General features: G+C 41.3%; 1 protein-coding gene across 1 annotated transcript; it reads right to left on the bottom strand.

Annotated features, from left to right (window-relative positions):
• Nucleotides 1-427: 427 nt before the first annotated feature.
• On the bottom strand, nt 428-16033 carry LOC147269423 (stereocilin). The gene is made up of 30 exons (XM_086184636.1): nt 15951-16033; nt 15282-15435; nt 14071-15192; nt 13567-13591; nt 12913-13462; nt 11921-12805; nt 11770-11832; nt 11566-11691; nt 11187-11353; nt 10872-11058; nt 10656-10771; nt 10259-10391; nt 9974-10156; nt 9678-9716; nt 9422-9598; nt 8578-8730; nt 7418-7476; nt 7161-7284; nt 6968-7050; nt 6730-6865; nt 6060-6256; nt 5083-5173; nt 4818-4989; nt 4485-4654; nt 3993-4148; nt 3769-3911; nt 3258-3406; nt 2928-3025; nt 862-1009; nt 428-570 (listed from the first exon to the last, which is right to left on the bottom strand). Exons 2-30 carry the CDS (start codon nt 15379-15381, stop codon nt 500-502), a joined length of 5823 nt encoding a protein of 1940 aa, XP_086040762.1. The 5' UTR covers nt 15382-15435; nt 15951-16033; the 3' UTR covers nt 428-499.
• Between the last annotated feature and the right edge of the window lie 984 nt (nt 16034-17017).

The raw sequence follows: 17017 nt of genomic DNA, 5'->3' as shown, positions 1-17017 counted from the left end.
TATGTATATACTGTATGTGTGTATACATATATACACATATACAGTATATATATGTGTGTGTGTATATATCTATATATACATATATACACATATGTTTGTGTGTGTGTGTATACAGTATATATATATACTCCTAGACATAGTTTTAGTTGATTTAATTCAATTACTTCATGATGTTTTTTCATGGATTGCTCTGCTGTGATGATTCAAATTTAACACTCTCGTTAGACTTCAGTCACCCCTCATGCTGCAGATTTTCAGATAAAATATCTCCAGCTTGTATGCTTGGTCTTATCCTGTGAAGTTTTCCCTTTGCTGCTTCTGTTCTAACAATAGAAGTCAAAACAATCATATTCACTCATTTACATATTTCCACGCTTAGACATGGATTGCACTTAATTAAAGGACAAACACAGAGAAGTTCAAAATATTTATTTGAAGTACAAATACAGTGTGTTGATGCCAGGGGGGGTTAAGGGACAATTACATTTGTTCCAGTGTTTTAAATGAGTTGCCATAACAAGAGGCACAGAGCCAGTGAGCTTCTGAGGGCTGCTGCAGCCGAGTTTCTCCCTGTGGAAGCAGAGCAGAAGAGCATTCATAATCACCTCAGTAACAGTGGCGTCACACAATAAAATCATATGAGTTGCTTAGTAGAAATAGGTAGTACCATGCTGAAAATATATGTGATCACCTGAAGAAAATATCTGTTTTCTTGGACATAATGATGTCCACACACCAATGTATAACGTGTTTGAAGCACAACGGTAATTTACGACACTTATCCACCAGACGCTGTGGCCGACTTATTACGAGGGAGGTTATTAGAGGAGGATTTATCACCATCATTTGCTCAGGACAAACCTCTCAGCTCCAGCAGGACGTCTCCTTCATACCGAGCCAATCCGACAGCATGTCTCTGCTCGGTGTCCAGTTCTATCCACTGTTCCTCAGTGACTGCCCACGCCTGTTCCACACTCAGCCACGACAACTGAAGCGCACTGAACACCACCTGAGACACACACACACACACACACACACACACACACACGGCTCTCAAGGAACTGAACTTTTGTACTGACTGTGACATATTCACCATATGAGTACATTTCTTGTTTCAGTTTACTGAGTGATACATTTTTATAGAATATTGTCACAGCAATTGGATCCTCAATGAAGTGCTAAACTCAAACTCTGGTATATTCTAAAAGAGGGGGAAAGGAGTATTGAGTTCTTGGTGTTACATCGACATATTTCTGATGAACAGATGCTATCAAGTATGGCATGCCCAGTCACAAGGCTTGAGTCACAAATTTCGACATGTTTGACAAACATAGACTTGACTTGTTTGTGTATGAAAGCTTCAGACCGGTGACTTAAAAGGATTAAACATTTCATTAAATATCTACGTTTCCCCAAAAATCACAAGTTTGTTCAAAACACAATTGATTAATTTGAAGTCTCATATTAGTTTATGCAAAGTGTGCAAACCTGGCGACCTAGTAGGAAACGGCAGATGAGCTGAAAAGAAGATGCCAGCAATCAAGGTAGAAATCACGAAGGGGGGCTAAAGTTGGTCCAAAAATAGTCGCATTTGGATTCAAAGAAAATGTTGCCTTTGATGTCGGAAGAAGAGCATAATGGTGTTCATCTTTTACTGCTCAAAAATTCAATGACACGACCATCACATCCTCGAATAAAATCCATCACTGTAAAATCTGTGACCTAAAAATTTTGATATCGCAGTTGGGGGCGTGGTTTCTTGTTTTCAGCTAACTTATTGTATTGGCAAATATAAACTACAGAGCAAATATTACTAGCTAATGCAATAAATTCAAACTACTTTGACTTCCTTATCTGCATCTCATGATTTCAATAGCCTCTCCATGATTGAAATGCATATTTTCTTAGAAAATGAGAGAATGGAGGGACTGAGATATTTCATCAGAATTTCGTATGACTCAACTTGTCTTAAAGCCACAGGGACTCAACTTACTTGATCCTCAGAGTGACTCAGAGCTGAATTTGAGTTTATTCAAGGTCACTTGAGCTGAAGTGACAAGATCACTTGACTGAGACTATCTGAGTCAACAAATTATTTTTAGAGGGAACTAAGAAAATACAACAAACACTTTGAACGTGACTGAAAGCTGATTCTTTTGTTAAATGAATTTTTTTTTTCTTTTTAGCTGTTGTAGAAGGACTTTTTCACTGCAGGTCTAACTCATGAAGCTTTGCAAAGGTTCTATCAAGACCATCTTCATGCTTGATTTACTGTCTCTCTCTCTCTCTCTCTCTCTCTCTCTCTCTCTCTCTCTCTCTCTCTTTTTTTCCGGTTGCTGCTTCCAACCCAATCAGCTGACCGAGGGCGTTCACGCTTTGTGTTGAACTCATCAGATTTTGCCGCTGTGAGCCTCAAGCCCTCATCTTATTTCTTTTTGGAGCTTCATAACTGTTCCTTTTCTGTGTCTGCTGTCATGTCAGTGTCAAACTGATTTTAACTCTCAGTTTTTAATCAGGTCCGGTTTCTTTCTTCTGAGCTGATCACATTGTTCTGTTCCACATCATATCATCCAGATTTTCAGCCACTGTCCCTCCACCACCAGATCCCAGACTTGTCTGAGAATATTCCTGGACAGCTTATGACCTGACAAACTAAAAACAAGGATGTCACAACTTTAACTTTCCCTTTAGTGCCCACTTTGACTTCAAGGAAGCAATGAGAACTCTGTTTACTCAAGCATCCTAATTACCAATGACAGACCCTGAAACAGAAAGCAGCTAAACAGAAGCTAGCCATCATTCATTTTAAACTGGTGCTTTTCCCACATTCAAAAATGTGGCTGCGCTACCTATAAACAGCTTCAAGGACCGTATTAGTTATGGATCAAGAAAAACTGAATAGCCTGGAAATCGCAGGTGAAACTCACAGCCATCTTTTTCGGTGACATCAGGGCAATGGCTTCAGGGGTGATCGCCTCCACTTGTTCTTGTATCAGAGCTGACAGCACCATGTCCTCCAGGCCCGCTGAACACATAAAAGTTACGCAAACATTGTGGTTTGATAATTTATGTTTCTCATACCAGTTTTCCTCCTGTTTCATTCTCTGCTCACAGGTAGTATTTTTTTTAATTGTACCTATCCATCTAAGGGCTGTCATTTCTCCCTCTGCACTTTGACAAAAAAAAATCAAAACAATAAAACAGGTAGACCACCAAAAAAAAGTTTACATCCTCTGGGATATTATGTTCCACTGTACCTGCCAACGTCCCAATTTCAGAGAAAACTTCTGATCTCCAAGCACTGACTGGACCAAAGGCCTCAGGTCTGGACAAACGGCTTGTCAGTGCCTCCATCTGCTGTTCCGTGCACGGCAGGGACATCTCCCGCAGGAACGGCACAGCCATACTGCCATTTCAGGAAAAACAATTCAGGATTTTATCCTCTGAGCATATACACATTTTTCTAGGAGTCTTGTGTGATTAGGAAATATGTAACCAGTCTCTGTTAACATCTGTTCACGTGTGTGTGTGTGTGTGTGTGTGTGTGTGTGTGTGTGTGTGTGTGTGTGTGTGTGTGTGTGTGTGTGAGAGTGGGTGTGAGATATTAATTAATAAGTTTCTAAAACAACATGTAGTTCGGTTTGAGACACCGCAAGGAGGAGTTTTATTGATAGTTTTAATTACGCCAGATGTCTCCTACAATTTTTTAACTACTTTTGAAGTTTTGTTGTACTTGAGGGACAATCACACACCGGCTTTGTGACTGACCTGAGGTTGTACGGGTTTAGTTTTTTGATCTCGGAGGCATACAGACCACAGATCAGATGGCCAAATGTCGCCAGATCAACGACTGTTAACTGCTCCACTTTTATTTTGCGCTTACGCATTACTCCTAAAATCACTGCTCTCATCTGAAAAGGAACATTAAACACCCATTAATAGACACACTCTTCAAATTTTGCTCACTAAATCCGAGTTCAGAAACACGTAACCTTTTTAGGGCTCCAGTTTGTCAGTGTCCCCAGATGTGCTAACACACCCAAGTCAGCGAAACTAGTTTGATGCAGTTCTCTGTCTCCCATCTCAGTCACCACTGAGCCCAGAGCCAGCACCTCATATGCTTTCAGCTCACTCGCCGGACTGAAGGACTGGATGAAAAGAAAACACAGATTAGGTTTATCTTTAAACACTTCTCAGCTTTATATCACACAAAGTCAGCTGTTCTTGTCTCCAGGCCAGATGGAGAAGAAAAATCTGATGTGTAACAAGAAGTCAGAGATCATATATCATATATATATATATATATATATATATGTGTGTGTGTGTGTGTGCGTGTGTGTGTATATATGTATATTTATAATATGTATATATGTATATTTATAATATGTATATATATATATATATAAATATATTTGTGTGTGTGTGTATTGTGATTCTACCAGCTGCAATAACATCTGCCAGAAAGTTCAGTCTTCCCTACTGACCTGCCTGAGCTTCAGCCACAGTGCCTGGCGCTGCTCAGCACTCAGCGAAGCATCGCGACCAAAGACCTCTACACACTGTTCCAGCTCCTTGTGTGACATGCGGCTGAGTTGAGCCGATGTCCAGGCAGAGGGGATCGTCCCTCTGACGTCTGCACAGCTTGGAACTGGCACTACTCCAAGAGACATTCCATGAAATGAATCATACTTTTCACAATTCATACTGAATAAGCATAATCCTGGATTCCATCCATATTCTGTTTTTCTGAATATCAATCACACAAAGTTAAATAAAATTGAATACAATTTATTCATTCATTATTCATTATACTGAACTTTTTGCCCTCCTGCCTCGAGCTCTGACTATCCCACGCAGGAGACTCTCAGTCTTCTGTCTTTGGCGATGTTGATCCATGCACTGAATCATACAGACTTCACCCTCCACACTGTCCTCCCATCGCCTCTGACCCACCAGCACCTGTTCCACCGTGTCTTTGTTCAACACTGTCTACACAGGGAAAAGTACAGTACATTATGTACTCAACAAAGGGAAATAGAATGGAATAGATTATTTTCTTGCGTTGATGTTGCAGATGCTTACCAGAGGGATTGAGTTCATCTGCTTTGTTGACACAGAAAACACCAGCCTCCCCAAATGTTCAACATCTCCAACGTGCCATTTGGACGGCTCCCTGGCAGACATATTTCACCACAACTGCTGCTTTACAACATTTAGGTGTTTCAGATCGCATTAAAAATTAATATTGTTTTAGTATTCTATATTAACAGCCATCAATAATCATGATTTTTCTCTCTTGAATCTAAATTTCAGATAAACGCAAGCGGAATAAAATTATTGAATTGTTTATTTAATTTTAGTAAGACAATACAGATGATTGACTGTTCAATAATTCATATCACACATGTCACATGGGCAAGTCTGAAATTTCAGGGTATTGCATAATTACTTTTATCTTGTGATGCTGTTTTCAAGTAATTATCCTCCAAGATGCAAGACAGAGCTTCCAGAGGAGATTAACTAAACTCAAAATGATAATATTTGTTATAAATTAAATATCCCTCTATTCAGTCTGGGCTATAGGGAGTGAGGGATTTATTATTCATTCCCATTCTACTTCCTATTATGTTTACTATTCTATTTTTTATCGTTATTTTCTTATTAAAAAAACTGTTTAGCATTTTTTTAATGTCTTTCATTAAATTGGTTTTCTTTGCACGTACCCATCTATGTCTTAGCTGTGTTTTTATTGTTTTCTTGTGCGATTCACCTTTCAGTTATATTTCCAATTCTTTAATCTTTCAGAGCAAGTTAGTCTCAAAATATACTTACCTATTTTAATGTCTCCAGTTTGGGTCAATCACTTTAATCAGATCTATATAAAATTAGCCATATAAATAAGTATAATTGATTGATCTTCATTGATGTGATCATTTATTGTGGGAAATTTTTCCCCAATATATTACTTTTTTATATGATTATAACCATTTTTTTTTTTATCTGAACCTCTTGACATATGATTAACCCCGATTTCAAACGTGCATTTTTCAGATATTTACCCAAACATGTTTTTCTGAGTGAGCAGAGCACTGATATCACTCAGAGCCGCATCAGGAACGCAGAAGCTCCTCATCTCCTCCAGCCGCAAAGTCAGAGCGCCTCTGTCCACCAGAGCCAAACTATCACGGTCCAAGAAAGGTAATAGAGGTCCCAAACAGTCCAGAGTGGGGCCATCAATCTTACCAGCTGCAAAACCCTGAAGACCATCACAAAGTGTCAGCAGGCTGGATGAGGGATTTCACACTAAAATTATCTAATTTAATGTGAATTCAGTCATTTATGCCATAAATTTCTCTCTACAGCAGTTTATTTTTGTGAATGTTTTTGCTGGTTGGCTCCTTTTGTCCCATTAATGTTTTAAAACCAATCAAGTATAGGTCTTGCCATCTCTGATGAAAGTCCAATTTCAATTAAAAAAAAAGAAATAATTTTGTTCTAAATCTTTATGGTGCCAATTTTCATTTAAACTGCCCAGAGGATCATTTAGTATGCAATCACTCTGCTCTTTGCCTGATGAATCTCCACATTTTACCTTAATGCTGTTTGTAGACACATTAACTAAAAGTTAATGATCACTTTCATCTTTACATGCAGGAATCTGTCAACATCAAGTAAGGCTACACAGTAAAGTAGAAAATAAACAGCATAAATTTAACGACGTTACATTACCCCGTCAGTTACGACCCTTTCAGCTAAATTTATCTGCTTGTAATGAGGCAGTCGAAGAAAATCAGCAAAATGTGCATGAATGTGGTCCATAACTGCTCTGAAGGATGCATTCGAAAGGTCATCTGTCATTGTCACACTGAAAAAGAACAGGGCGAATGTATAAATGTCATTATTTTTGGATAAACTGTGAAATATGTCCACGGGAAGCCATTTGCACATTCAATAAGGAGATACTTACGGTAATGTTGCAGAAAAATGAGAGCTCAAAGCACTGAGGTCAAGTTCAGGTTGTTTCCTCAGCTCTTCCACGATACATTTTCGCTGGAAACACAGCCAAAACACACCTGAACTTGTAAGTATTTCACACATATGTATATAACTCTGAATTGAATGTACTGAACAGTCACAAATGCAGGCAGTGTGTTCCTCACCAAAGCAGGTCTGGTGCCTCCATGCAACTCTGTGACAAACTGGAGCAACTCTGGAAAATCCGTGTGATTCCTCCAACGCCTCAAAAAGTCACAGCTCATTCCAGCGGCAACCTGTCCCAGGTCCCTATGAGCGAATGAGAAGTCATTAAATTGTTTATTGGATGAGAATCACTGTAACTGCACCTAAGCTTCTAGGAAATTACATATTGATTAAAAACCATAAATCTGAATTTTCTGGTGTTGCTGGTCAAACCTACCTCACTGTCTTGATTGTAATGTTTCTAAATTCATGGATCCACTTGAAAAGAAGTTGAGCCTGTCCAGCAAAAAAGAATTTTCATTTAGACTGTAGTCAAAGCAAAACGAGAGTTTTAGCACCATTGGCGGTGTTCAGGCTCGTTTGAGTGATGCTCAAGCACCCGTTGACCTCATCCCGGCACCCTGAGGAAAATAAATCATACTTTTACAGCATCCAATAAAGCACATTGACTGTTATTGTCACTATGGAAGTTCCATTGTATGTCAAAAAATACAAGTTGACATAACAATAAAAGATTATCACCTTACAGTCTGAATGTTCTTGTTGAAGAACTGTTTCAGAAGTTTGATGGTTTATACGATTTTTCAATTGCAAACACACTTTGATTCTCAACCCAATAAAATATACAATTGTTACAGGAACTAGAATGTAAAAAAAAACAGTTCTTTCCACACATTTTGCAACCCTTACAAATAATCTTGCAACTTGTGGGAGTCCAACCCTCTGTTTGATAACTGCTCCAGTGTACTGAACCACTGGACAAAATTGTCATTCATTGTTTGTATGGATAAATAATTTTCTTTTAGGAGGAAACAGAGAGATTCACATGATTTTAACACAGACAATGAAAATTTAATGCTTAGTAGCTTAAAATTATTCAAGACACAAGTTGAGTATTAAGTATTTTGCAAAATATTTCTCAACTTGATTCCTTTTCCATCTGTCAAACAACCTAGATCATTACCTCATTTCATTTTAGAGTTATTAAATACTAGACATTTAATCTATATTGTACTTGTCAGTGCGGTTAAAAGGACGACCTTCATGGATTTGACTGGGGTCTTGTTAGGCTATGAGAACAGGTGCTGAAAGCAGACTAACACACTGTTGGCTGTGACAAAATCCCTTTGAGGTAGCTATTATAAATTTATGCTTCACTCCTCGACACCACTGTACGACAGCCAAACTAATTAGCTTGATGGAGGCTGTTGCGAATGGAGCATGAATATCCTGAAAGGCTCATCTGAAGCATGTCCAATGAGTTGCAGATTAATGAGAGCAAAGACCGAAGCTGCTAACCATTTCTTCCTTTGTATTGTTGTCATATCAATGCAGTGTTGAACAGCTCACAAACATAAGTTGAAGTCAGATGTGCACCTGCTGTGGCAACAGGTTTATGTCCTGGTACAGGCTGACATCTCTGGGGAGTTGGTCTCTGCTCAGGGCCTCAGTCAGCTTCTTCAGAGGGATGAACGGCAGCGCACAGTTGGATGCTTGCTGTGTGATGTTCTGCAAGTCTTTGTGTAAAGACTGATTATACACAGCAGAATTGAAACAAAAAAAGTATTAAGTGAAAAATTTTCCAGGAATAAAATTTGAGATCCAAGCTCCTTTTTTTTTTATACCATGGCTTGATTTTAGTTTTTGTTTTGTTTTTGTTCCCAGAATGTTTTTCCCACAATATAATAATGTAGGTGTATGTTAGTGAGCTTCAAAATCATCTACATTTTATTAAAAAAAAAAAGTTTAACATTCCTGTAACTCCTTGATTTTTAAGAATATGTAGCATTGTGGCTAATGTTACCAACAAGTTATAAGTATATCTTAAAGAAAAATGTATTATGTTTAAAGAAGATTTAAAGTCAGTGTATCATTTTAAATAATGTGAAGGATGTTTTTGTTGCCTCAGGAACACTCCCAAAACATCAGCAGTTAAACTCTTTACCATTATAGAAACACTGTTTGGAAAGATGAACATCCTTAAAATGTTCTTGAACTTCAGATTAAATCTTTCTCACTGCATTTACTGCATAACTTGTAGATCATGTCAGTCTATGCTGTGGTAACTAGCTGCTAGCTGGGCAACTTCTCCAGCAAGAAGGGTGATGCTGAGTTGATATCTCCATCTCACCTATTGTGTCATCACCTATCATATGACGACAAAGTGAGAACAACAACAAATAATTAAGAATAGATGATCTGATAAGAGAAGCTCCATCACCTCCTGTACTGCAGTGTATAGCATAGCTCTGTGGCCAGGATTAAGCTCAGTTAGCATGGTTGTCCAGCACTGGCAGAGGGCCGCTTCACTGATCTCAGGCCAGTGGAGGTCACTCAGCACAGCAGGGGAGAGACCAGCATGTAATGGCTTCAATCTGCAGAGTATTTCCATGGTTAGCTGGTGGGGAGAGAAACATGTGGTGTTTAGAGGGAAGCTGACTGATATTCAGCATAAATATTTTAAATTGTCTACTTACATTGGTGTCTTTGGAAATCTTGGATAATATTTGAAAAGCCTGTACAAAGAATTTAAGTTGGGGTAAATAAGCATTCATGTACAGTTTTTAAAAAATACTTGATTTTTTTTTTTATGTATATCAATGCCTTTTCTTTAAGAATCTGGATTAGTGCTGCACCATTTGGTGAGGAAATCATATTGTCTGTTCTGAGAAAACAACAGTTGCTGCCAAAACAAGATTCAGCAACTTCACCGAGAATAAGAATATCAAATATTCCCCATGTGAGAAAAAGAAGTTAGAACACTCTTGCTGACCTGTGCTGGAGAATATCTTTGAATTCCTGGTCGTGAAAGGATTTCCACGAGTTGCTGTGAGGGGAGCGACAGCAAGAAGGAAGCTCCTAACTGGGGTAAGGCACCAGTGAGGACAGACAGCTCTGGAGGAGCCATGCTGCTGGCGTTCAACGTCTGGACAGCTGGCATCAACCAAGACGACAGCTATCCGAGATCAATCCAACAGCACAAAAAGACAAACAGTGTAACGGCTTTAAGACGGGTTTCTGTGATGCAGTAGATGTCAGGAGAAGATATGAGCCTAACCCTGCCACTGGCGCTGATAAAGCCCTTAGACATGCATTGGAAGAGCTGCTGCCAAAGAGCCGAAGACACGGCTGGATCCTGAAGAAACGACTGTAGATCAAGTGGATCCAAGTAACATGCGAGGACCCCTAACCTGCAAGTCAGACATTAATAAACATCCTTTTTATGGCTAAAAAATGAACCTGTTACAAATTCAGATCCAAACTGGGAACCTTCCTTGCCTGAAACTGATGACATTAGTTTTGTTTTGTTTTTTTAGTCTTTGTTGTTTTGTTTTATAACTTTAGATATTAAACTAATATCTTTTAGAAATGTTAGTCCTTTAAGAGATGTCATGACTGTGACTTGTTTGTTAGCACTGATAACAGTGGTCAAACAAAGGTTGTCCAGGTCCCACCTCAGTATTTTATCAATGGTCAAGTTGTTTTTCTTGGTAAACAGGGTCCGAAGCACATGGCGTCCCCTTACACCATCCAGACTGCTGTTGCCTAGCAACTCCACCAGAGGCATGAGCTAACAGAAACAAGAGAATTGTTAGAACTCAACAGTATTTACCAACCTTTTACAATAGCTGATATCAGCTAAAGTGTAAAACTCTGTAAATGCTTCAAACCTGTTGTGATGTCAGCTGCTGAAAATGAGTTACTGGGAGGTAAGGCAGAAGAGGGAGGATGGAGCTGAGGAAGTACGGTGGCCAGGAAGGGACATCACCCACCACACTTGACTGGAGGAGTCTTTTTGCGAAGGCCTTTTTCTGCAGCGACCTCATCTCTGAGCTGTGGTCACGTATGGCAGTCAACCTTAAATAACACACACATACACACACACACACACACACACACACACACACACACACAAAGGAGCGGTGAGCATTGTTATATGAACTAACTGTAAATTAAATGTGGTCATGTGAAGGTTAGCAACCCACACGCTGTCGTTGACTATCAGGGAGGCAGGGAAGCTCATGATGTCAGATACAGACATGAAAGGAATGAACTGTGACAGGTCCACAAAGATTTCTGGGGTCACTCGGGGGAACTTGTGGATGAAAGCCGCTGTCATTGTTTCCATGGCCTGCAGCTCTTTCTGAGAGGCCTGACAGAGAAACAAGAAGAGCAGGACAAAAACAGATGCAGCGATGGATGAGCCATGAGATATCAAATTAGTTTAGAGCAGCATCGGCTATGTATGTCAACCAGTCAACAGAGCTGTTTAACAGGAGAAATTATCTCCATCTCTTACCTCAAGTAGTGTCACTTAAACGAATCTATACATTTAATGATTTTTTTCTTGTGATTAGAACTAACCTGACTTGTTTCAACTTGCAGCTGATCCCAGCTTTGATGCATATGAGAGATAAATCTTTTGACAGCATCTTTTTCAGCGGACATCACCAGAGTACGAATGCTGTCTCTTGGCATCTGCAGGTATTCCTGGTGAGAAAGAGCAATTCACTTCATTAATATAAAGATCATCTGTTATAAAAGATCCAGAGTGAATGTAGCCAGTACCTGCAGCAGAACCTTGAGAGCAGATGAGTTGTCGTTCCTTTGAATGAGATCCCACAACACAGGCTGATGTAACCACAAGAAAAATTATTTACTCATTGAGCTGCATGTGAACGTGTGTGTGTGTGTGTTTTTGTGTGTGTTTCTGTCTTACGCTGAAGCAGCTCAGTAAGTCCTCTTTGAGGGTTGCGTTCTGCTCCCTGCGGAGGAAGACTCCCACCGTGTGAAGGACGCTTGTCGAGGCTTCTGGCTGCAGTGTGGTCCAGGTTGCGTTGTCAAGGAGACTGGAGAGGAGGATAGCCTGACCTAAACTTTGCCTTGCCTCCCCCTCCCCCTCATCCAGCCCCGAAGAGAGGCCCACCATGAAGTCCAAGACTCTTAACACATATCCCAGTGCCACTAAAAACCCTTCATGTTCCCCTCCCTCGACCTCGCACACACTCAGCTTGTGTAAGACTTCCAGCAGCAGCGGGGCAGGGTTCACACATAGCTGAGATGTGTCAAACTCGTATGGTGCTGGGAGCATGTCAAAGAACCTCTGGAGGAAGCACTTCCTCTCCTCTTCCTCCTCCTGTAGATCAGTGCAGAAGTCAGAAAACTGGGGCGCTGATCTCAGCAGACGACGGTAGAGCGAGGTGTTAAGACAAATGTACTCTCTCAGTCCGTGCGTCTGCCCACAAATGTCCAACAGGGTGGAGTTGATGAACTGATGCAAAGCCCACTCCCTGTACTGACAGCTCTGATCTATGGTGTTAACATGGCTGTAGTTTTGTAGTTTGGAGCAGTATGCTGCAGCCCAGCTGCCCTCAGGTGAGAACTGGTGTGTGTCTTGGGACTCTCTCCCACACAAAGCTGAGATGAGTGTGGAGCTGTTGGGTAGGAAGCAATGCCTGAAAGCCTGAGCGCTGAGGGACCTGCTGCTCAGCTGAGCCAGACAGCTCTCATCGACTGCTGGACTTCCCATCACCTCATTTGACAGCTGCACACACAACTCATCTATACTTGTCTTGTTAAAAAAAATGTTCTTTGTCCCTGCAGCCTGCAAATGTTAAAGCCAGAACAGGTTAAAGAGAGAAAATACAAAAAAAATGATATACTGTATGCTGCATGCCCTCAGCAATGTCATAAACATAAAGTCTTCCTCACCTGATGTGCTCTCCGCAGCCAGAAAGAGGAGTTTGCACACACTGTATTGTTGAATTCACGGGCAAAAAACTCACTGCAGACATGCACCCAGAAAAAATCCTCCTCAGCAGCAGACAGGTACCAAGCTGCATCAGAGCACGTAGCATGCAGGTCGAGCTCCATCTCAACCATGACAGGATTGACTGACCCATTCTTCCCATCAAACAGTTTACAGTAGAGGAACACTGTGAAGTTGGAGACTCCTGTCAAACCTGGGATGGAGTCATTACAAGCTGCCTCCAGAATTTCAGAGGAGGCGGAGAACTCAATGTCAGTCTCTTGGTGGTTCTCTTGTGCTGTGTGTGGCTGGCCGAGCTGGTTGTTGCGAGGTGAGACATCATAAAGACGTTCATTCTTCAAAGTTTTAGGAGTTGAGTGGGTTGCATTTGCTCCGGATTCAAGACCATTTCCATCAGTGGAGGGGCAGGATAGGAATGGGAGTGTACTCGGGAGACCATGGGAACCAACTCCCAAAGCCTGGCTGTTCCAGGTCACATTATGTCTTATACCCCTACATTTTCATGGACAGATAAAACAAGCAATCACAGAAATATGTATTCACTGCAATGTATGAAAACATTCAAAGACATTAGTTGTGTTCTTAAAACATCTTACCACAAGATCAGCTGTCTCAAATCACCTTCAGAAAGAAATGTAAATATTGAGAGAACATTAAAATGAGGAAGAGGTAACTGGAGGCCTCTGCAGCACACAGGCATGTCTGATGTCACAGTGCAGATCAGCTAGCAAAGATATAATGTTACTGACAACAATGAGAGGATAAAACAATTAGCAGACTCAGCAACAGAAGCTTTCAGGGACAAGCATGAGTATAAAGATTGGACAGCACTATCAGTCACTGTCACTTTCACTCCCGTATCTTTCAGGTGAACCCAGAGGACCTGCGTAACTGAATTAGGATTTTATCAAGATTTATCTAATGTTTAAAATCACACGTGTAGAAACCTTATCCGACACAAAGCATTGGGATCTGTTAGATTACCTGTCTGAATGCACATAACAAGAATATGATTTGCAGTGTTTTGTCTTTTGTTACAGATTTCATATCACTTGTGATTTTGCAAACAATCTCAAAGAACAACTTCTTCACAAACTCACCAATTGAGCATTTCCCCTGTGCGTTGGGCTGTGGCACATCCACCAGACTGCTGACATCATCAAGCAGGGCCATGGTGACCCGTGAAACTTTCCTCCTCAAGTTACCATAAACAGAACTTCCCACCCGATGCAAGAGACCCCTCCTCAGCCCATCCAAACTTTGCACAAGAGCTAGATTTTTCTGTGCCAAGGGGCCTCCTCTCTCACTTACACCCGAGCGTGATAACGCCTGCAGGAGGAAGCTTTGCATGGAGTCTGGATCATTCTCAGTATCCCTCATGTTTTCCAGAGAGGCGTTTCCTGACCACACATCCTGCCTCAAGGCCTCAGGAGGCATGCTGAATGGTTTCAAACGCCCATATGCACCTGAGCCCTTATTGTGGTCAGGACCTTCCCCTGCTGGGTGTAAACTAACAACAGGCTTCCAGTTGCGTGTTTCCAAGAAACGCAGGAGCTTCTGAAGCCAGCTGACACTGAAGACACAGTCACTTTGGCCCTTCAATGCACAGATGAAGCCCTGCAGGCCCGCACTGGCTTGCCCATAGGTCCCACTGATCAGAGCCTGAAATGCAGCATCCAGGACAGCACTCACTGTCCTCCAGTTCTGTGATAAGAAAGTCAAAAGGGGTCTTTGGGGTTGACGCTGCAAAAGAGTTGTTAGACTCTGCAGCAACCCCAGGAGCCAGTCCCAGTGAGGACTGCCCCTCAGAGACAAAAACCAGTCCTGAACTTGGACACTGGGTCGAGGTGGCAGACGTCCATTCCACTGGTTCCCTTCATACTGGAGAAAGAAATGGAGCAACTTCTCCCACAAGGTTTCATCATCTGGTTCCATGTGCGCCTCTTCCAGTTCAGCACCCATCTCTTGAAGGTAGAGAGAGATGTTGTAGAGGAAACTGGAGAGACGGTGTCTGTCAATTGGCTTGTTCAGTGAAGCCAGGCTCTTAGTGGGAAGTAGGCCAAGAGTTTTAAGGCTTCCCATGATATTCCTCACCCATGGGTGTAGAGGTTGGTCTTTAATTGTTTCAGGAGGACTTCTTGAGGGATTCCAACCACCTCCTTTACTCCATTTTGAAATGAGCTCTTTAAAAATGGCATCTCGTCGGTCCTCCTTAGCCCCTCCTGGAAGATTCCGGTTAATGACAGTCAGAGAAAGCGCTATTTAATTAGCACATGTAATGAAACACAATAGATTGTAGTGATGAACTGACCTGTCTTTTCAGGGGATCCATTGCCCAGGAAAACCACATAAACTACGATGATTGTAAAAGTTAACGTGGCGACCCCTGGCCCTTTCTCTGCCATCCTCATTTCATGCCAGCTTGCAGTGACACAATGAGATCACATTTTTCTCTTCATGTTTTCCTATTAATCATAATTTTTTTTAAAAACAACATATTCAAAAGACTCATTTTATCTTCAGTGACCGGCTGGACCTGAGGAGTAAAGTATATCACTAGAGAGGGGACATTGAAACTTAAGGACAGGCCCCCACGTCACCTTGCTACTTCAAATGTGTGGTGAATAAAGCAAGTATCAGCCGTGTATACATTTATATGAAAGCATGAGAATATCAAAAGTAGGTCACACAACAAACAATCACCCTGACTGAACCTGAGACCGCAGATGAAAACTAGTGCTTTGTTAATTAATGTCTTGTACTGTGTTTAAAAAAATTCTGATCCTAGGCCTAAGATGCTATTTTACCATTTGATTGTCCACTGTGAAGAATATTTATAGCCTATAAACATAATAGTTTTAATTCTTACAGAGCTCACATAGGTAAATAAAACTTAATTTTTTGGGGGGGTTTAAAATACCATATAAATGTCTGTGTTAACTTGCAAAAGATTGAAATTAAAGAATTGAAAATGACTTACCAATTTCTTGAAGTGTCCTTTCAAGCTAATCATATCATCTCTTACTCTAAGTTATCAATACATGCAGGCATCTCCCCGAGCTGCGTCCTCTGTTTCACCATCAGGCCGACTTTCTCTACCTTCACTCTACATTTAAAACCCCTCCCATCTCTGCCTCTCCCTCTCTGCTTTTACCTATTTAGAGCATTTGCTTTGTTGTCTCTGTGGTTGATGCTGGGCTTAATATTTCATGAGATATTGTCTCATCCTGCAGAGTGTTAGTATACTATTTTCCATGACACTGTACAGGAAAAGTGCAGCACAGACATGAGTGTCAAGCACAGGCTCTCACTCCTTTGAGTGTTTACTTTAATATTTTCGTGTTTCTGGTTCAGATTTTCACAAGGTTACATGAAGGTCACAGCCCTCAGCTAGATGCTCAACCAAGGTGAAAATCTGGATCATGTTAATCACACCAGGATATCTGTCCTATTCTCTGTCTGTCCAAGGTCTCCCACTGACTAATTCTCTATTGAGCTGTCTCTCAGCTGGGACTCATCTTGTGACTTTGGGTTTGTATGGGAGTGTAGTATTACCACATGGGCCTGGCCAGCAGGACTGTTCAGGCTGTCACTATTGAGACACAGTTATCCCTCCGTCAGGCAGCCTGACAATTGAGCCTTGTGCAAAGGTGGCAGCAGCAGCAGCAGCAGCAGCAGCAGCAGGAGGAGGAGCAGCAGCAGGAGCAGGAGCAGGAGCAGCAGCAGCAGGAGCAGCAGGCTCCCCGGGCTCAAACAGTCTGCAGGCCCGAAACCCTAGAGGGCTGAGTGAAAGGACCTGTATGATACTGTTGCCTGCACAGGGACAATAACTTCCTCCTGTATTATTAAAACCCCAGGGAACCGCAATCACTCAGTGCAGCAGGCCTCGATTCACGGTGGGAATATTCAATGAGAAACTGGATCCCCCTGCACCTTGCTCCTCTCTCTGCCAGAAACTTAGACCTTGCAGCAGAGAAATCACCTGGGAAAATTAGTAGTTGAGATTGAAATGTATGATTTTATCACAGGTTCTGGAAATACAGATGC

The sequence above is a fragment of the Aulostomus chinensis genome, chromosome 2 (genome assembly GCF_037954235.1).
Source record: "Aulostomus chinensis isolate RoL2024-O1b breed Wild chromosome 2, RoL_Achi_v1.0, whole genome shotgun sequence".
Lineage (NCBI taxonomy): Eukaryota > Metazoa > Chordata > Actinopteri > Syngnathiformes > Aulostomidae > Aulostomus > Aulostomus chinensis.
The sequence above is the reverse complement of the archived record's forward strand: the minus strand, read 5'-3'. Positions and strand labels throughout refer to the sequence as shown.

What these genes read in the sequence shown, in the direction of transcription:
- LOC147269423 (XM_086184636.1), bottom strand. Translation starts at nt 15,381, where the DNA reads ATGAGGATGGCAGAGAAAGGGCCAGGGGTCGCCACGTTAACTTTTACA. An exon ending in ACAGGGGAAATGCTCAATTG is followed by an intron (nt 13,592 to 14,070) that starts GTGAGTTTGTGA and finishes TTCTTTCTGAAG; the next exon opens with GTGATTTGAGACAGCTGATC. An exon ending in CTGATAGTCAACGACAGCGT is followed by an intron (nt 11,059 to 11,186) that starts GTGGGTTGCTAA and finishes GTGTTATTTAAG; the next exon opens with GTTGACTGCCATACGTGACC.